At 39.7% G+C, this 21187-nt stretch overlaps 1 protein-coding gene across 6 annotated transcripts; it reads left to right on the top strand.

Moving 5' to 3' along the window:
- The first annotated feature begins 638 nt into the window (after positions 1-638).
- On the top strand, positions 639-15482 carry ccdc30 (coiled-coil domain containing 30). 6 transcript variants are annotated; one of them, XM_076878370.1, is made up of 29 exons: positions 639-720; positions 1441-1640; positions 2306-2488; positions 2678-2798; positions 2992-3182; positions 3405-3485; positions 3573-3650; positions 4259-4415; positions 4672-4743; positions 5797-5912; positions 6025-6128; positions 6220-6412; positions 7381-7479; positions 7684-7812; positions 7999-8136; positions 9113-9291; positions 9535-9802; positions 9908-10012; positions 10391-10561; positions 11028-11237; positions 11638-11795; positions 11904-12069; positions 12562-12683; positions 12789-12930; positions 13052-13188; positions 13500-13617; positions 13831-13895; positions 13991-14207; positions 14761-15482. In XM_076878370.1, exons 2-28 carry the CDS (start codon positions 1626-1628, stop codon positions 14199-14201), a joined length of 3729 nt encoding a protein of 1242 aa, XP_076734485.1. In that variant the 5' UTR covers positions 639-720; positions 1441-1625; the 3' UTR covers positions 14202-14207; positions 14761-15482. The 6 variants fall into 6 exon arrangements, with proteins under 6 accessions (XP_076734485.1, XP_076734484.1, XP_004554205.2 ...); XM_076878369.1 differs by having other exon boundaries at positions 13991-15482; XM_004554148.3 differs by having other exon boundaries at positions 3576-3650; positions 13991-15482.
- Positions 15483-21187: the final 5705 nt, after the last annotated feature.

Consider the following 21187-nt stretch of genomic DNA (forward strand, 5'->3'; position numbering starts at 1 on the left):
ATAGTGATATGTGGGCAGGATTGAAATTTTGCAAATGGCTGGATTTGGACACAGCTGCACCGGGTTCATGCAGCTGCTTCTTTTCACCAGCAGGTGGAGAACATGTTTCAGTGTTCCTATTTGACATGTTTCTTAGTTCTTTTGGATGATCTACTTGAACTACTGTATAAAGTTTATTAAGTAATCATGATATCAAGTCATATCATTTATAACACTGCAGAAAACTCTGAAATGTGCGTCAAAGAAAATGTGGATGGACATACTACTAGAGTAATTTTTGATGTGCAAATACTTTAACCCTAGTCTCAAGCAATGAAGTTGTTCGATAAGGAGTCTTCGAGTTGTCAAACATTTGTCGCCCTCTACAGTTTTCGAGTATGACCTGAGAAATGAGAAATCCTTAAAGACGCTATGAACTAATATAGCTGGAAAGAGTGGGATTCTTCTGTATTCATGGTTATTGACTTGCCAGATTGCCAAGTACAAAGTCAATCTGTACGGCCGTATAATGACGATAAACGTCATTCTCTTTTCATTCTAGATCAGCAAGATCCCTAATAGCTAATCTTCTAAAAGCCTAAGTGTTGTGTTGGTGGTGACGTTTCGTGATCGATTGTCCCCTCTGCATCCTTTTAATGGTACGGTCCGTTGCCTAGGTGCTGGTAGAAGCCAATTTACACTGCCAAGCCTGTCCACAGCCGTCCGTATTTACTCTAAAAGGTTCGTAGAACTTTAACTTTGCATTATGTGCTCAGCTTTACCGCCTCGGAGAAGTTAGGGTTAAGTAGGAGTCTTAAGATATCACAGAGTCTATCTTTTGCTGCCAAGCGGCCAGTGGTAAAAGCTATGGCTACCGTTAGCGAGCTAGCGTTAGCTCAATGTGAAGTATGCCTTGGTAAGTTTGGAAAGAACTTTGCTAACTAGCATCGTGGGAAGTCACATCTGTCTGTTTTCGTTGTGTAATATCTTACTAAAACAGCTTGTCTTGGTTAACACATCTGTGATTCTTACATATCTCTGACTGGAGATCTTGCCAAAAGAAATATAAAAATCCCCGTTTGCTCCTCGTCGTCAGACATTTTGGAAAGAAAGGTTAGCCGGGAAAAAAAGATGTTTTTTTTAACAAAATTAAATGATCCTTGTCTATTATTGGGAAGACACTTGCATTGTTTTTATTGCAGGGAATTTTCATAGATCTCCCTGCTCCATGAAATCTTCCTAAATGTTGGAGAGGAAGCTTAGGGCTAGATGTGTTATCCTTACCATTTAAGGAAACAGCAGATAAAATAGCTCACCAGTTTGGAGTTTTGCATAGCCTCGGGTGATGCAATGTGTGTCAGCTGTTAAAATGCATGTGCCTGTAGTAGGTAGATAATCTCTAAGCTTATGACTGCCTGTCCTACCTGGCAGCACTGTTCTAAAGAATCGCGTCTTTCACAGAGCGGACATGAGATACTGGATGGATTACTCCAGCAATGTGAGTGCTGAAGTTTGAGGATCTGCTGATCTCTGGCGCATCGTTGGAGCCTGAGTTAGCAGAAATGTTGTGTGGGATCAGTACTTCGACTGATGGAGATAAAATTCATCCCTTACAGACGCTGCTGTGCCAAACTTAATTTGTAACGATGGATAATAAAGAGGTAACACAGCATTGGCTACTTTTGAGATACACTAGACCTATCTGCTATGCTCCTATGTGCTGGCCAATGTAACTTTTCTTCAACTATGAAAACACTGTACCTAAACTGGTTTTGGTGGCGAATAAATCTTGCACGCACAATCACCAAATTTCTGATCTTTTAACCATTTAGTCCGCGATAGCATAGACCAGGTGGTGCAATGTTTGACTACAACAAGTACATGAGACCTGATACCCAACCTGTGACAATATGCAAGATGTTGTTGGAGCCGTGACAGCTCCCAGAGTAGTATGCAGTTTGCATGACCGCTGGCTCCAGTTACCAGCCCTACAACGTACAGTGTTGAATTCTGCAACATGTGTTCAATGTCACATCATTGAACCGTGTGCCACTGCAAAAAGATATACCATTGTTCATTATGCTTAGTCTTGTAGTTAGCTAGCAGGAAAACTGTATAGAAAAATACTCAAAATGTAAAACCTTTTCACTCTTACTTAAATAACACTGGAGTTGAATAAACATTAGCAAACAAAGAATTATAATACCCAAAGCTGCATATGCAACGGCAAGATGACTGGAAGGAGTGTACATGTATAAATTCTTAAAAGCTGCAGGTAAACATTGCATTAAAAAATATGATAACTGGACCTTCTCTGGACCTTCAGGTGTTGACGGAGCTGGACAAGATTTCTAGGCGGCTCCAGGAGGATGGCTTATCGCCAGGGGCCAGTGGAGAAGAGAAGCAGTGCCACCTTTGGCAGCAGCTTCTCAACAGTGAGGCGAAGCTTCATGCAGCTACCCAAGAGGTGCAGACCCTACGTGTGCAGCAAGCCAATGAGATGAAGGAGGTGAGACTCTCCTTTGTTGTTTTATTTGACCAACTTTCATCATGGAGTGAGCCAATGATGTGTAATGAAACGCCCAAAAAAACAGTCTAAAAAGAACGTGTCACTTTTCACATGAAGTACAATCATGAACATGTGCGGGACACATCAGTGTCACAGCTAAATTACACTGCAATTCTTTTTGTCTATCAGCTGGAGAGCTATGTTGCACATATTCGTGGGCTGTTAGAAGAGCGAGAGGGCCTGGCTGCAGAATATGAAAGACACAATGAACAGCTGCAGCATGAACTTCACCAGATTCAACACCAGCTGGGTGAATTTTTCACAACTGTAGTACAATGTGTTGGGCATTTTTTCCTTTGGGCTATACCCTAGCTTTGCTTACCAGTGGAAATGTACTTTGTAATTACTATGTTGCTGTAGAGCATCATTTGTTCGTATGTGGGGGGTTTTTATAATTGTACATGACAAACTGCTGACCAGAAGAAAACCCTCCTTTCTTCTAGAGAGTCAGAGCAAGGAGTTGGCAGAGATGCTGGCTCAGGAGGACCTGGTGGAGATGGGCTTGACCAGCCCCAGTGAGATAGTGGCCTATTTACTGGTGGAGAGGGCCACACTGCTGGAAAGGTTGGAGGCTACTGAGAGGAGACTGGAAAGTCAGAGTCTCAGTGTTAACTTGAAGGAAGTTGACCACCAGGTAAAGAGCTGACCTACGTAAATCAAAGGCTTTATTTGGATGTCAGTTATCTCGTGGGACCAACGTAATTTTGAAATGTTTTGAGAGCTAATAGAGTAAAATAGTATGCCCAAAGGCTTCATGCTTGTAGTGAAAAGCAATGGTTAAAGCTAACACGTGCAAAGACTGTATGTGTATGTAAAATGCTAAGTAAGGCCTTGTCTCTTTGTGACATTTGGACAGGAGTTTATTTGCCATATGAGGGGGGATGACCTGAGACAGCAAAAGGAGGATCTCCAGAAGACCTTCAATAACGCAGTGAAGGTGAAGTGGCGTTCATTTTGCCCTGGCTGAGATCCATGTCCGAATAGTGTTTGTTGTGAGTGTGTATACAGTGGTTTTTCCTCTCAGCAGTGCTCATCCCAGAGTCCGTGGAAGAAGCTGTTTGGCCTTCGCAGGTCTGGTCAGAGCAAGCACAGTATTAACCCTGTAGGTCTCCACTTTATAGCTTATGCTAAGTAATTTAACAGTGGTATCATGATAAAGAGCCAAACTTCACCGGCTTGTTTCAGAGGGCCACTGCTTTTTGAAATGTTTTCCACATTAATAATATACCTTGTTATCTGCATGACTGCTGTGCTGCAGAGCATTTCACTAATACATCTATAAATGCATTTTTTAAGGGTGTCCCTGGTTCTTAATGGTTACAAAACATTTGACTGTCTGCGTGGACCTTTGCTGCATGTCATACCCTCCTCTCACCTCAACAATTTCCTGTCTACTGTGGCTGTCACAAAAAAAAACTGATTTAAAGAACATAATTTATCATAGGGCAGTGATGGCATAACACAGGTAACAGCATGTGCACTTTTGGTCTTCCTGGTCTCTCTGTGCAGGTGAATGCTGGGATATAAATATATACTTAATTTCCCCTGCTTTGTTCCAGGCCTGCAGAGATGATTACTCGCAGTCTGAAAATGCATGTCTCTAACAATTGCATGTTGGGTCCATGCATCTCCAGTCTACCATTCCTACCATTTTTCTTTCCTCCCCTTTCTCCTACTCCAGTTGTTAATCCCTTATTTCCTGTACATCAGGCCCACAGTGAGGAGATTTCCCAAGAGCGAAATGAGCGTCAGCGACTGGAACGGGACTTAGAAGAAGCATCCCGGAGGCTGGCGATGGCTCATCAGGATATCCGCAGACTCACTAATGAACTGGATGCTGCCAAAAACAACAACCCAGACCCAAGCGGTATGTTGCAGTTACAGTATGGTCCTAAATTTCTGCCCTGCACACACATCCTATTAACCTTTCCAGTGTTTAAAGTCAGCATAACAGTAGCTTTGATGTCTTCCCCTAATGAAATGTCAGTTACCTGTTATTTATACCCATAGATTTTGGTAACATACCTCATCTTTGACTTTACTGAATGTTAATATGAATAGACACAAATTGGCACCAAGCATATTTGTGGTCCACAGAATTAAAAATGTGCTTTTAATCTCAGGATCTGAGCTTCAGGGAACCGTCCAAGAAGTAGAGAACCTGAGGAAGGAAGTGGAAAATCTTAAACACTCTGGTGAGACAGATTGATGGAAACTTTTCAGATGTTTTTTTTTTTTTTTTTTTTAACTATTTTTAAATTTAGGTGGACAAAAAAATCACTATGTAGATATTTTGTATCTCAGTATAAACTGTGCTTGTTTAGTTTTGCTTGTATTTAATCTGTATTCATAGGAAAAATAAGGATAATGTAAAAACTTTACTCATCTAGTAAATTGTTTATTTTTTATTCTTTTAGATTTAATACATTTTAAGACTTTAGTCACTGTTAGAGAGAAGCTACTTGTAATTCTACAACACTGGAGTAAAAAAAAAATCATTATATAAATGTTACAAATATTTCCCCTTTGCCTGATATTCAGTTCAGTGACTGCAACATAATTCGTACACCACTATGCTTGACAGTTGCTATGAGGTGTTTGTGCTGGTCTGCTGTGTTGCTTTTCACCAAACGGGGTGCCATGCATTATGGCCAGGCATCTTTACTTTAGTCTCATCTGGGCAGTTTTTTCAGAAGTTTTGCGCTGTTTGCAAACCTAAGCCGTGCCCTTTTCTTTTTTAGATAGAAGAGACTTTCTCTTGGCAGTCCTTCTAAATCACCATATCATGTTCAGCCATTTTTTAACTGTGCTGTCATGAACTTTAACATTTAAAATGCTAAATGAGGCCTGTAGAGTCTGAGTTGTAGCTCTTGGGTTCTTTTGAATTTCTCAGAACATTGCATGGTCAGACCTCGGGGTGAATGACTGGCATTGTTTTAACACATACCTGCTCCAGAGCAGAAAAAACAGCTACTCTTGCTGCTTCCTTGTCTCAAGAGGTTTCCACAATCTGTGCCTCTGCATATTTGATTTGGCAGATTTTTATACCGCTCCTCATGCAACCCTCAGGGGATTTGTATCCTCTCCTTAGATCAAACTGGGCATCTATGACTTGTTAGACAAATATGTAAACCACTATTACTATGACTATACTGCAAACTGCCAAAACCTTCTGCTTTTATAGGGGTGATCACATTTGCTGATCACCGGCATTTTAATCTCACATTAATACATTTTTCACTCCACAGATGTGATGAAGTTGCAGCAGGCTAAAGAGCAAAATGACAAACTAGATGCTGAGAACAGAGCTCTGAGGGACAGAGTGCGTATTTTGGAGTCAGAGAAGAAAAATCTCCTTGACCAGGTTAGTATTTACAGAACATACCTATTAATTTATTATAACAAAATGAATAAAATAAGTTATGATAGAAGCTTGGCACTGACTGGTGTTGTATTTTTTTTTTCACTTGGCAAAGAATGATGCAGCCAAAGAAGATAGAAAAGATAAAAGTGTTTGCAGTGACCAACAAAACAATCTGTCTGCTTTATCAGCTCAAGAAAAAGACCACATTCACAAACGGTAAAAACTTGAATTCCTGGATAATTACATTATGATGGGTATTCACAATCTGCTCTCTCTGGCTGTTTAATTGTAATTTATTGACGGTTAGGTGTCAAGAGGCTGTGGAAGATGGGCTTGTGCAGGTGAAAGACCTGCAGCGACAACTGCAGAGGCTACGCAAGGAACATGAAGAGCTGGAGGAGAGGAACGAGGAGCTGGAGGCCTTGCTGGGGGAAGCCCAGAATGCTAGCAAAGAGGAGAGGCATCGACATGAGGGAGAACTCGAGGGCCTGCGAAGAAGGGTACTTATCAGAACTGGTTCAAATATCAAATATCAAACTCATTTTACATTGTGGGCCACAAACAGCCTGTAAAAACAAATGTGTAAAATTACAGAAAAAGTTCTGGTAGCCCATTGTCCAGACTGTCATGTAATTATAAAACACATTTTTTGTTAATTCACAGAATTTTTTTTAACCATGGACCTGTTGTAAAAAAACAAACAAACAAACCAACAAAAAAAAACATATGCTTCTATAATTGTGTGTGTGTGTGTGTGTGTGTGTGTGTGTGTGTGTGTGTGTGTGTGTGTGTGTGTTCCTGTCTAGCTGTCTTTGTGAGGACTGAAATCTGCATTCTACCGTACTTGTGAGAACCAACAGTCACTTGTGAGGACACACAACCCGGTCCTCACAAATTTGAAGGCATTTAAAGGCATTTTTGAGGCTCAAAATGTGGTTTTAGTGTCAGGGTTACAATTAGGTTATGGTTAGGTTTAGGGTAAGGGGCTAGGGCAGGGGTGGGCAATTCCAGGCCTCGAGGGCCGGTGTCCTGCAGGTTTTAGATCTCACCTTGGGTCAACACACCTGAATCACATGATTAGTTCATTACCAGGCCTCTGGAGAACTTCTGGACATGTTGAGGAGCTAATTTAGATCAGCTGTGTTGGTTCAAGGACACATCTAAAACCTGCAGGGACACCGGCCCTCGAGGCCTGAAGTTGCCCACCCCTGGGCTAGGGAAAGCATTATGTCAATGAAGGTCCTCACTAAGATAGCTGAAAGGGGTTGTGTGTGTGTGTGTGTGTGTGTGTGTCTATTTGTCTGTCTGTCTTTGCCACACCAGTTCTGGCTCCAGACCTTATGTTTGACACCCCTGCACCAGAAACTCTAAAGAAAGCTGTTTTCACAGTCATTAATTACTAATGGCAGTTTACTATAGTTTAGTTACAGATTTACCTAATGACTAATAGTCTTACATTTCTATGCAGATCACAAACCTGGAGGCAGAGATAAAGAAGCAGAAAACCCAAGAGAAAATGTTGCAGAATGGAGAAGAGGTCAAAACCACCGAATCCTACTTAAAGTTGGTAAGAAATGCCCTTTAATCATTACACAACAATGTGCGGTAAGAATGCAGTAGCCGTGGAGGTCACAAATTTAAATGAGTAACTAAGGTAAAGCTCACTACAAAGTACAAAGGGGGTGCGAGTTATGATGTGACATGAATAACTTTTTTGTTTGTTTTTATGCAGTATGTCTGTTTCTGTGTTCTTGTCCCACCATATATGAAGCACCTAAGGAACAGTGGTCAAGAGAGCCTGGCTATGCTTGAGGCTCGTCTGACTGAGGAGAAAGACTGGAGGAAACAGCTGGAGTTGGACCTCAGTGCTGCACAGGCTGCCCTGAAGAAAGAGAAAGAGGTAAAAACTAAAACTTGTGTGAAATACAGAACAGAAACGCCACACGTACACAGAAATTCAATTTAGGACTGATGCAAAGAGTTATGGTTGTATTTTCAGAATGTTTTTAACAATGTTACAAACTAAATGCCACACAGTTACCACGTGTATTCTTTGGGTGTTATTCTTTGGTTCTTTACACCAAAGGCTTTGCAGATAAGTGAGCGAGAGCGAAACAAACTGAGACTTGAGAACAACAGCCTTCATATAGAATGCCAACAGGGGAAAACACTCATCAAGAGTCTCACTCAAGTCAAGGTGGAAAAAACACTTCTGGAAGAAAAGGTTTGTTAATTTTTCATTTTAAACATAATGAAACGGTCACAGTCTTTCTTCAGAGGAAAATGGTTATAGACTAGAAACATTTTGGCAGAAATAGGCCTTTGGTGTAAATGGTTTAAAAAGTAAAAATACCTTGCACACAATACAGCTTTAGAGTATATGAAAACAGGTGTGTGTATAATACTAAAATATCTTGACTCCTAATTAATTAAATAAGTTTACCAATGAGTCTAATAAATCCCAGATAAAATCAAAAAGCTCAAGTGCAAGTGTGCTGTTAAGTTTGTAGGCGTCTTCACTGTGTTTAAGTGGTGAATGGACAGAAATTTTAAAAAGCACTACAGAGAGACTGGGGATTTCTTTATTTAATTATTCAAGTTTTATTTATGATTATGGATATATGGGACATTCATTGGGGGCAAGAAATGAAGGAGAAAATTTGGAAGCATAAACAGAGAAACTTGAAGCGGCTTTGGGATTTCTGAAAGACACCCTTCTCTTTCAAATCTGACTTTATGAACTAGCTCTTTACACCCTTGCAGGATGATAACCACTGTATATGCAGGCTATTATGCATATGATAAAATAACAAACTGATATTTGTGTTCTTTGTATTTACTCTATTAAAAAGAGAACATTTCTTGACTAGAATTCCACTGGTTATCATATGAAACAAAAGATTTTCCAGCTTCAAATTGACTGGTTCATGATTATTAGGTAATACAAAATTATAGCATATTAAACAAACTTCAGACTCTTAGCATTAACATAAGGTATTTCTGACACTGAAAATTAGAAGTACATTTATTAACTATTCTCCAAATAATGTACTTATTTTACAAGACTTTCGTGCAGGGCTGTACATTACGTGTCAGTATAAATATGTCAGTATGAATTTATAGCATGCATTAGTTTGACATTTACACCCCCCAACTTGAGTTTCTCATCACCTTACTGTCTTTAACTCTGTGGCTGTCAGGTCTCCCAGATGGAGCGTGCCTATAGCAGACTCCAGGGAGAGCTGCAGTGCTACAAAGACAGTAAGCAGACCCAAGAAGAGATGAAGGAAAACATGCTACACGTCAGCCAGCTGCAGGAACAAGCTGACCGGCTTACTGCTGAACTTAGCAGCCTCCAGACAGCACACAACAGCCTGAGGTTGTTTTTTAGTTCCAGTCCTACAATAAGATAAGATATTTTATTCATTGCATATTTGGGAAATTCAAATAATATATAGTACATGTATGGTATTTATGAGATGTGGATTGAAGTGGATCATTGTTGGATGAGAACTGATATCACTGCTTCAGTTGTTACTTGTACCTTTTTTCATAGTCAGTGATGAGATAAGACTGGAACATTGTAGCTTACTTACTTTGCATATATGTGAATATTTCCCAGAGATGAGATGGCTTCTGAGCGGATGCAGACTGCAGAGCTACAGGCCAGGCTAAGCTCTAGTGTTCAGGAGAAGCTAGCAGCAGAGGGCAAACAGGAGAGATTGGAGCTGGAGATCCAGCGCCTCGTTAAGCAGCTTCAGTGGCACCAAGACCAACTATCCACCACGAAGGAAGTGCTTGGCAGCAGCCAGAAGCCTGAACTGCACATAGCTCATTTTGAACCTAGAGTCAGTCCAGTGGAAAACCGCAGAGAAGAGTGCGTGGCTCAGGTAACTGGATTGGTTTCTTTAGGTGGGTTAGGGTAAATGGGGTATTTCTTATGCCAGAACTATAGAAGATGGATATAAATGTTTTCACTGCCTTCTTTGGGGCAGGAGCTGAGTGATCTACAGAATAAGCTAGAGAAGGAGCGGCAGCAGGGTCTTGAGCACAAAATGGCCCTCGAGGCTCAGGTCAATGAAGCCCAGGCACATATTAAGGTACATATGAAAAACAAAAATCTATTCTGTAGGTTTATTATGTAACTGGCTCTTTATTGCTATAATTGTCATACTGTAGCAGCTGCATTAGCCTTTATGCTTTAAGCAGCTGACATCTTAATATTCTTATTAATTAGCAACTTCAGCAATCTTACTGAAAGACAGAAAGCCGGAATTTTATGGCAGTCTACCTCTCTTTTGTATTGTAGTAATAATAATGATAAAAGTAATAATGTTGTAATTATTTTCATCATTAACACAGAAGCTTCAGATGGCCTTCTTTCACTAATGTTCCATTAAAATTACAGAAGTTGACTATCTCTGTTCATTTGCTAAATCAGCATAAACATGAACACTGACAACAGTGTCCATCTTTAGTCCCAAGATTCGGTGCTGAAGCAGAAGACAGAAGAAGCTAAACAAATGAAGCAAGACCTGCAGAGGGCCCAGAGCCTGTTTACCTCAGCAGAGAAAGAGTTACGCTATGAGAAAGAGAAGAACTTGGACCTGAAGAGACACAACACGCTGCTGGATCAGGAAAAACTCAAGGTGAGTATTCCCTGAAACCCTCGGTTTATCACTTAATTTACTTAGCACTTCCTCATCTTCATTCCACTGTTAAGAGATGTCTAAATAGGAAGCGATTCACAGCAACATGACGGCCAAAGACCGCTGGATGATTTTAAAGTGATGATGGGAAAAATAACCACAAATGAAGTGACTACTGTGTTAGCAAATAATACTGTAGATTGACATATGAAACTGGTAACTACATAGGAGTGTTACTTGGGCGATCATAACCTGAAATCTTCGTTATCAACCAACCATCAGCAGCAAGGTGATGCGCGACATGCAGATCACTTTCTGTGTGGACAACCCTCACTTGAGCTACTAGATACTTATATTAACTTATGAACAAATGTGTAACTGCAATCAACATGTAAATGAACACTCAACATCTTTTTTTTGTTTGTTTGTTTTTTTACATCTGCTGTCCTCCCACATGTTTTCTCAGCTTAGTGCAGAAGTGAAGCAGGTCCAGACAAAGCTGGTACAGATGGAGCAGAAAGTCACTGGTCAGGCGGCCGAGTGTGAACATCAGCAGCAGAAAATCAGGCAATTGGAGCTGGAACTGGCTCGTAGCTCCGCAAACCGCAATGCCACTACTAGTCTGCAGGGGGACCTCCAGGCTGAGAGGGCACGACTCATCGCTGCTGACAAGAAGGTTAGCATAACTGTAAAGACTCTAGTCCGGTGTGAAATCTGGATCGCCTGGTTTGTCAGTGTGTCAACTGTTATTAAAGGCTCCAAGTGGTTTTATTCAACAGTTATGTTATTCTTGCTGTAGTTGTTCTTATCAGTGAAATAACCAGTGACACCATACTGAGCGCTTAATGGAATATCCAGTCTATGACATGTTTTGGTCCTAAGCAAATGAAGTTAATGCTTTTCTGAACATTGAGTAAGATGAAGAAGCGGTTGCAGTCAACATTATTTGCGAACATTGTGGAGTATTTTTTGTTTGTTTGACATCATAAGGAAATCCTGACATATTTTGTTGATGGGTGTAAAGTTAGGAGCTTGTGTTTTTGAGCAAAACCTGTGGTTCTGTTGTGGTTTGGAAGGTCCTGGAACTACAACAGCAGCTTAAGTCTGTCCAGCACCAGCTGCGTGTGGAGGAAGCTCGTGCAGGCGAGACCAACCGCTTGGAGAGGGAAAGCAGGGATCTATCTGACGCCTTGTTAGCTCTGAGAGCCCAGCAGCAGGAAGAGCACATCACCAGGTTCCACAAAGTGCAGCACAGCTGACACTGTCCTTTTTCTTCACCTGCTTTTTAAGAGCTTTGAATAGTCTTTTTTTTTTTCTTCTTCTTCTTCCGGTCTCCTCTCAGGAAGCTGTTAGAACAGCGCGAGGAGGAGCTGCAGCAACAGGTTCGCTCCTTGAGGCATAAGGAGGCCTCATTGACCAGGACAAATGCAGAGCTCAGCCACCGTGTCCAGCAGCTGGACACCCGTCTATCCGTCCTGGAGGCTGAGCTTAGCAATGCTAGAGAGGAGGTGAGGAATGGTGTACCGTGCTTCCTAAGATCTGCTGTGGCACTTGAGGTCTCATTGAACTGAAAGTTTTCCCTGAAAAGTGACAGTCAAAACATACACCCATTCCAAGTTTGCTACACGCCTTAAAAGGAGTGTGTTATTAAGTGTCTTGTTTGTTTGTTTTTTAAGGCGCCCTGCTGACAGCCCAAATCAAACATTGTTTGCGCAGTATGTATCTTCTGTCACTTCCTCTGTTTTCGAGCTAAGATTTCAATCCTTTGCTGCAAACCAGAAAGTTTTTCAGAGGAATGCGTACTCAGTTTTGACAGTAAGCTGCTATACAGGGCACATTTAACCTATTAAGTACATTATTTAAGATTGCTTAATTGCTGACAGATATACAAAAAAAATCTATCATATTGCAAGAAGTTTGCTGTCAGCGCTTCACTGTGTTTAACACGATTGTACATTTTATGCACTTGTAATATCTGTTGAAATGTATATGTTCTGTAGGGAAAGGACAGCCAGGCGTCACGTCAAAAGCTGCAGGAGGAGCTGTTGGCCAGTCAGCAGGATTGTAAAGGACTGCAGGATGAGCTGCAGCAGGTTCTCCTCCAACTCGACGTGCATGTCAGGTTAGATGCATCTAACAACCATAATATAAAATAAAGTAAATGGTAATTAGGTTACATTAACCTTTTGCCTTTCTTGCTCTCAATCGCCTCTGCTCCACCAACCAGAAAGTACAATGAAAAACAGAGTCAACACAAGACCAAACTGCGTCAGGCTAAGCTGGTGTTTCTAAAGTCAACCGAACAGAGAGACAGCACCATCCAGAAACTGGAGAATGATCTCGAGCTTGCTTCCATGCTTTCTCAGAAGGTCACACATGAAGCAGAATGCTGACTCCTAAATATTCCTGAAGAGATGTGAAGCACTGTAGAAAAGTGTTCTTCAAAATCTGTTTTCATTCATTTTTCTCTTGTCTTCTGAATTGTGATAGGACAAAGAGAGGATCCAGTTAGTGATGGAAGTCAATGAGAAGCTTTTGGAGGAGAAGAGAGAACTGGTGCAGAAGATAATTGAGGCCGAGGAGATGGGCAGCAAGGCCACGAAGACCGCCTCAACAGTCCAATATAGGTATCCTCAGTCACTGTTTACACATGTACATGATGCAGAACAGTATGAATATTACTCTTTTAATTATTTCAACCAGAAGTATAAAATACTATTTGTTAACTTCATTAGTTGCATAATGCAGTGCTAAGAAATCACATTTACTTGTACATATATTGAGATGGTTGGAAAGCTTTATATTTAGTATTTAACACAACAGAATCATGTTTTTTAGTTGTTAGCCTGAATGTTTTTGTAACTAAAGATGTGAAGAATATGTTGGAAAAATTATTGTGAAGTTGTGAGTGAATGCTGTGAACATTATTGTGTTCAAGGGTTAACCTCTTAGAAGTGGAAAACAAACAACTGCAGGACGAAACCTTGAAACTCTCCAATCAAGTCAGTTCTTTAGAGCGTGCTCTGAGGAATGTCCAGTCACTCTACAGCATGGAGGTAGCTCTTTATACATCTTTATGTTGTTGCAATATTTTTCTATACTCATATTAAAAATGACAGGATTGCCATTTCACTAAATGACTGGTGTTTTTTGTTTTTGTTTTTTTTTTAATAAAAGAAGAATAAAAAAACTGTAAAAATGTTTCTCATCTCACTGTATTAAAAAAAATATGTTGGCATGCTTGCTAATACATTTTAAATGATCAACAGAATGCCAGAAAAATGCTTCCCACTGATGCTCTCACTGACAGCATCCTACATACGTCTGCACTAAGGTAAGACAACTTTAAGAGAACAGCTTGCTGACCTAAAATATTGATTGATATTTGTAATTTGGGCAATTTTCATATCATCTGTGGTTTGTCATCAGTTTGACGTCAGGTTCTGGTAACAAACTGGGCGTCCTGGATGCAATCTGTCGGGTGAAGGTGGACGATGGTGTGCTGGCAGATGGCACCCGGACACCTTTCACCATACACCAACCTTCAGAGCAGGGATACCTGAATCTCACTTCCCCATTGATTCCTCTAGCCTCTGCCAAAGGGGCGGAGGAGAGCTCTAAAAGCAGTGACCCGGTATAAGAAATGGTACGATGTCTGTCTTCATCTACAGGGAAAAATCTGTGTAGAAGTAATGAATATATATTATATATAGAATCCAAATTATCCTTGTTAAAAGAGTAATAATGAAAGGGAGCTTCCACTACATTTCTGCTCAGGACGGTGTCTACGTTTGATGTGTTAGCAGGTTCTTCTTTGGCTGGGAGGTACATGTGTATATATCAAGTCAGATTTTGGACGAGGGAAAATTTGGGGGGTTTGTAAAAAAACAAAAAATGCCTGTGCTAGTGTCAATACGATATTTTTATTACATATTTTCAAGGGGCATTATCTAAAAGGAGATTTGACTTGGTAGCTGAAGAAGTGAATCGATTTTGTAAAAAAATCTAAGCCGTCTAAATATTTAAAATCACATTAGTGCTTTTCATGCTAATGCAGTGAATGTCTCTTCATGAGGAATATTTGAATGGTACTAGTTTAAACTGAGCACTTTACAAGATGTTTAACTCGTGTTTACATTTGGGGAAAGTGTAGGATATTAAAGGTATGCATTTTCCCCAATTAAATTTAACCTTGGCAGTGTTCTGATGCCGGTGAGTGCGAGCGTGTGCTGGTGGATGGTGCCCGGACACTTTTCTCCACACACCAACCATCAGGGATACCCGAGTCTCTCTTCCACATTGATTCCTCTAGTCTCTACCAAAGGCACAGAGGTGATAGTAATGAATGTTTCAAAGACATTTTAAAAAGAATAAGCATTTTTACAAATGTAAAAAAATCGTACTCATTTCATATCAACCATAAAGACAGACTCAAGATAGACAAGGCGGACTCACTTTTTCGTTTAATAAGAGATTGCCATACACTGAAAGTAAATACTGGACTCTGTTCAGAGATGAGTACTTGCTACAATCAGTGCTTTATTTACTATTTATAGTTTTATTTTAGTCTGCAAAGTCACACAATTCCAGGCATTTTTTTCCTCTTTTTTTTACACTTTTTTTCTGTTCTCCAAGGACCCGCTGTTTAAGGTATTTGTGCTTTAGTCACAAAGATGATCAGCAGTAAGACTTTAGCCATTTGCACATGGTATTAAATACAGGTTTTGTATCCACCGTTATACAGTGTCTTTGGTTTTGTCTTCAACGTGCCTGAAATGACGAAGTGTGAATACATCTGATAACAAAAACGACATGGGAACAATGAGATGTAGTCAATAAGAAACTTTCACTCCTGTTGTATTTGTACAAATGCATTTTAAAAAAAAGCTATTTTCATAAATAAAGACTGATAAATAAACAATGCTTTTTGTTTGTTTTTTTATTTCCCCTACATCTCAATGTGCACTGTTGTGACTTAGCGAAGGATGCAAAGCTGCTTTAATTTTACACTGATAACATTGAGTTTAACATCTCTGGAGTTGTTTTTTTGTATTTGTAATGAATGAAAATATATGAAATATTTTAGAATGAAATTACTGCTATTACCATCTGCTTTTTAATAAAGTTGCTCAGGAGAGTTTTCACTGTAATTGTTGCCTGACATGCATTAGCTTTAAATCCTCGTTGAGCAACAATATTGTTATAACTGCATATTATGCATTTCACACTTCTCATCTGTGTGGGTATCAGTGTAAAAACCAAAAACAGGAAAAAAAACTCAAAAAGCATATCAATCATATTTGGATTTTTTATTGTGGTTTGCTTTATGTTTTTTTGCTGTAACTCGACAACAAGGCGAAGTATGGTATCAAATTGATACCATAGGTGTATCTACTAGAAAATCGTTGAATCTCAGTATCTTCCCCCTTAAAGGTCAGAGGTCAAGTGTTCTGAAAATCTTGTGATTGCAAAAACTTGAGAACAAGGCGATGTAGGATTTTGAAATATAATAGGTGTGTCTACTAGGAGGCTGAGGGGGTAGCACTGGCAGATGCCAGTATTTTTATAATTTATAAAGATATAGAAATAACTTTAAGAGGGTCTCTTGGAAATTTTCCATTCAAATCAATTTAAAGCTGTTTGTCGTTTTATCATTGGAGAAGAAATTCTGTCATAATCCTTAAATTATGATATGTTTTGAACTCAGTTTTGTAAATGAGAACAAAATAATAATTTTATATTTTTATTGTTTGGATGAAAGAGTTCTAAAGTTACTGTTTAGGGTGGGTGTGGTCCTTTTCAAAACTCTTTCCCTTAAAAAAAAATATATATATATATAAATAAAATGCACAGAATCCTATTTAGTATTATGCATGTGTGGAGGTTTTATGTTGACATGATAGTGAATAAACTGTATTGCAATACCTGTTTTAAGTTCTTAAATCTTTCCTCCAAATAGCACTAAACAGATACCGAAATGCATGTTACACAATAAAAATGAAACTGAAAAAAAGAAAAAGTAGTTGAAACTAAAATCAAATGAACAATCTGATCTAAATAAATGATCTAAAAAGTACAAATAAAAGGAGCATTAATGTTAAATAAAGTATTAACAAGCACAACCTAAATGATGTGAAATGCTTCCCAAAGTGTTTTAACTAAGTATTATATAGCGAGGCTCTTGCGGTGTCAGCAGCTCTGTCAGCGGTTTTAGTGACATTTCGGCCATCGCAGTAACAGGAAGAGGGCTGTAAACAGGAAGCCTTAGTAGCTGGTGAGCATCCTGCAGGCCACAGATGGGCTGTAATAACAGTTAAAGAAAGGATCTGTCATAACTGGTTTACTTAATAGGAAAAAGAACCTCAGTGTTGATATGAAATATGCTGATAAAGGTTTTGACAAATGCTTTTAAAGTAATAGTGATTCCTTAAAGTGCATGGCAGTGCAGGCAGACATGCACAGGAATAGTTTGGTATTAGAGTAATAGACATGCATGAACTGTAGTACCTCTTTTATCCTCTGGGTGGCTATCTCCATTCGAGGATCTCAGCAAACGAAACCTTTTTTTTTTAAATCATCCTCCAGTCAAATAAGTTTATTAGAGAAACATAATTGCTGCTTAAGATGGATCACTTCCTAACAATAGCCAAGATTAAGTGTTTCATTAGATTGCTTTAATGTTTAGATCAAAATTAGGAAATCTGATAGTCTCATAAATCTTGTTCATAAAAATGGCATTATTCAGACAATATTTCTTGTCAGTGTCTCTGAGATGCTACACTGTGGTATAACTATGTAAATATATTCTGTGTTCCTTTGAGATGATTGACAGGCATCCCCTGAATCCTCAAACAAGGAGAGATATTATATATGGGTTATTATACGGGGTGCAGTGAGTAGAGAGGACTAATTTTACCCCCAGGAGTGGAAAGGCCGTGCAATTTACATGTCCAGCCGTCATGCCTATAGCAAGCTTAGTAGCCAGTGGGATTTCATCGGTGGGCTTTTCAAGATCTGACATTTGTTCTTACTGTCAGCTGGTTTCAAATGTTGTGTGGAATACTGGACAGTTTGAAAGGTTTGTATGCTGAATACTTTTGCACATGCATGTTTCAAACCCATAAACAAGATTAGAAATAAATATTTTCATAAATTGGTTTTATTAAAAGAAAATTGAGGTATGTTTCACTTTGCATTCTCAGCCATCCGAACCTTCTTTCATCTCCATTGCTTCCCCTTTTATTCCCTCTTCCTCTCGTCCTTGGGAATTCAATCATGGAATAGTGTTGCTGGAAACCTTTCCTCTATGTATTCATGTAACAAGGCTTGGCTGGTGGGTGTTATTGTATGTCCTTGAAATGATGTAGATGCTATCAGTTTCACTGCTGGCTGTGAATGTTGAACGTGTGAATGAGGTGGAAAAAAAGATGGTTCGGTGCGACTGTAATCGAGCAGGTGACGGTGGTGATGACTGGAGTTGTGAGAGCTTCAAATAAGGTCATCTGCCCACGTTTATGGCCGTATTATTCCTTTTCTACTGTCCTCAAACACAGGCTTATAGATGTGGCCATGTAGCTATGAACAACAGCAAATTGATATATGCACAACGTGGACAGGGGGGATTTTATTTTTTTATTTTTTTAAGGATGTCTAGCTTTCTGAAATTAAATATGGACCTGTTTCATGAACTATTAAAGAAAATGTTGATGTTGTAACAAAGATATAAAAAGCTTGTACAACCTAGGTTTCCTTTCTCCAGCATCATGACAAAATCAAATGACAAACGTGATAAATGGACATAATTCAACTCATCTTGTGCTCTTGTGCCCCAAAACAAGACTCGGAGCCACCTCTTGACCTCTAGGCCCCTCCCCTCTAAGATCTGCTACTGAATGATGTATTGCATTGTGCATTAACCTGCCATTGACCTCTCTATGCTAAACCCAATTGCCATATTATCTCCACTGTAATGTCCCACTCCCAGTGAATCAGATTTTGTCTCCCACTTTACCCCCGGGCTTAAAAAAAGAAGAAGAAGAAAAGTCTTGAATGAGCGAGAAGAATTGGGGGTTGTGGGGTGTGAGGGGTTGGACCCTGACTCACCAAAAAGTCAGGTAAAAGCACACACTGAAGAGCTCCAAATGAAAGGGGAAATTTCAGGTGAGCATGTAAAGCATCATTTTCTGATTAGAAACAGAATTTAGCTCTTTAGCGCTGGCCTCTCTGACGGACACCTGACACTAATGTCTCCAATTATTGCCAGCAGGCTTGACAAATAATTACTTTTCTTATTACGATCAATGTGTTTGACCCACGTGTCCGCTTGCTGTGCTAATACCAAGAATAATGATAATCCCTCAGATAGTGTTTTGAAGTCAAAATAATACTAATGCCTGTAATGATGAAGCATGCTCGCAAATCCCTTCCCGTCATCCCATTGTCTCCTGTGGTGAAGATGCTGGCCCCCACGGCCCCATGGGATATCTGTAATGTATTCAGCCAGGCCTTGGGAGTAAAATGAAAACAAATGTGGTGTAATAAAGGAGAGAAGATGAAGCGATTCTGTGATGATGCTCTCTACTAGCCTTATAAATCAAAATAAAAGTGGAGCAGGTCATATGTGCCCCTACCGTCAGTGGATACACCCACATCCCCCCATACACACACATATATATATATATTGTATGTGTATGTATATACATATATATGTGTGTGTGTGTGTATAGGCACACATGTGTACGAAAACCTGGGGTAAGAAGAGAAGAAATCAGAGGAAAAGTCTGTGGAACATTGTTTTATTCATTTTCATTCTATTAAATCAGAATACAAGGTTGTATTTATTCTCCACACAGAAAACGAAGCCCAGTTGTTCTTGGATTTTTCTCCTTTACACTTAATCACCAAAACAAGATCGTAGCTTCTTTTTTTTAAAACCTTTACAACAAAGTATTTGTGGCCCATTGTTTTGGTCGTACGTCATTCACGACCTACAAAGAGATTTTTTCTTTTCTATTTTTTATTTTAATGTGCAAGTTTATTTTCCTGCCCTGCCCATCTTATTTTTAGATGTCTAAAGAGGTAAAATTAGCCAGTAATTCACAAGCAAAGATTAATAGAAGCGCCCGGAATCATGAATTTAATTTTGCGCAGTATAAACGTTTTGTCTGCTTCCCTATCCCGTTAATCGTCTCGTGACCTTTTGAATTTATCTTGCAATCAACCTGCAGTTTGGAAACCTCTATTACTGTAATTAAACCTGACTGGAGCTGATGGCAGCGCCGCTGTGTACCTGTAGGGGCTGCTGTGGTGTTGGTGTACTGTATCAACTGGAAGGTTGATGATGGTTACAGTAGCAGCAGCAGCAGCACTCATTATACAGGAAATCCAGAAAATTAAAATGTGGGGGGAAGAAAAAAAAAAAACAAACCTCACAAACAGCTGGCCCATATTTTAATCAGATGATTGAAGACTCAAAAATGTATTGAGAGGGCGAGTATGGTTGATTTTAAAATTGCCACCCTCACAAATCCGTGGCTTCGTTTGCCAAGTTTTACAGTCCTAAATAATATTATTTTATTCTTCTTTATATTGTTTATGCAACATTCGCAAATACAACGTCCCTTTCAAACCTAGAAACTCTGACAACACATTTGAGACTTCAGCTGACAAGGGGTGCTGCTTATTACATGGATAAAGAATAGTAAACAAAGGGTACGATAAATTATTGATGCCTAATAAGTTGAGGCGACTGCACTGAGGTTCCTTTTATTATTATTATTATTTTTCTTTATTTCTGGCCAAGAATAGAGAAAGCCTCCTGAGTTGTTTATTTCCTTCCTCCTTTTCTTTCTTTTCATGTCCTTCTCATTTTACGAGCCATGAGTCAACACAGCACACGTAAATGATATTTTGACACAGAGATCCATGAATAATGTATTTGAATTTACTTTTATGCCAGAGTTAGACCCCTCTAAGCACCCTTCTCCCCCTCCTCACCTTACCTTTTTTTCCCCAATATCGGTTCCCCTCTTTTCTCCTCCTTCCTCTCAATCCACCCCTTTCCTCTTTACCCCACCCTCTGCTTCCCCCCTTCTCTTCCTCTCTTTTCACTATTCCTCCTCGTCAGAGCCCAACCTCATTTCTCCTCTAGGGGCCCCTCCCTACTCTTCTCTCCTTCTGCATGTGGTTTGCTCTCCACCTATACCTCTGCCAGACAGCAGACAGGAAACAGTATGGTATCTTTTTAACACTCAAGATCACATCAGTGTTTCCTATCCGGGTCGTGCGCAGCTGGCTGCTCACTGATAACATTTTATAATCATGAGATCAGGAATTGGGACAGACACATGTGACTTCAGTAAGCTGGACAAAGGTAAATAAAGTCAAATGAAAAAGGAAGCATAGTTCATCTAGGAAATTAAAGGAAATTCCAAGATAATTTGCTAAAAAGCGAGGATGCTGGGAAGGGGGGAATTGGCTTTAGCATGTCGCCTCGCACTACATAATGAAGGTTTGTAAGGTCAGCAAGGCCTCCAATGAAGCCAACGGCAAGCATTGATTCAGTTTCTAAATTAATCATCCATAACTTGATCTGTTCCGATAAAGTCATCAGCAGCCTGCATACTG

Source organism: Maylandia zebra, linkage group LG20 (assembly GCF_041146795.1).
Source record: "Maylandia zebra isolate NMK-2024a linkage group LG20, Mzebra_GT3a, whole genome shotgun sequence".
Lineage (NCBI taxonomy): Eukaryota > Metazoa > Chordata > Actinopteri > Cichliformes > Cichlidae > Maylandia > Maylandia zebra.

Excerpts from the sequence above, each read along its gene's own strand:
- ccdc30 (XM_076878369.1), top strand. Across the intron at positions 8,137-9,112 it reads AAACACTTCTGGAAGAAAAG|GTCTCCCAGATGGAGCGTGC; the intron begins GTTTGTTAATTT and ends TGTGGCTGTCAG. Across the intron at positions 13,896-13,990 it reads CTACATACGTCTGCACTAAG|TTTGACGTCAGGTTCTGGTA; the intron begins GTAAGACAACTT and ends GTTTGTCATCAG.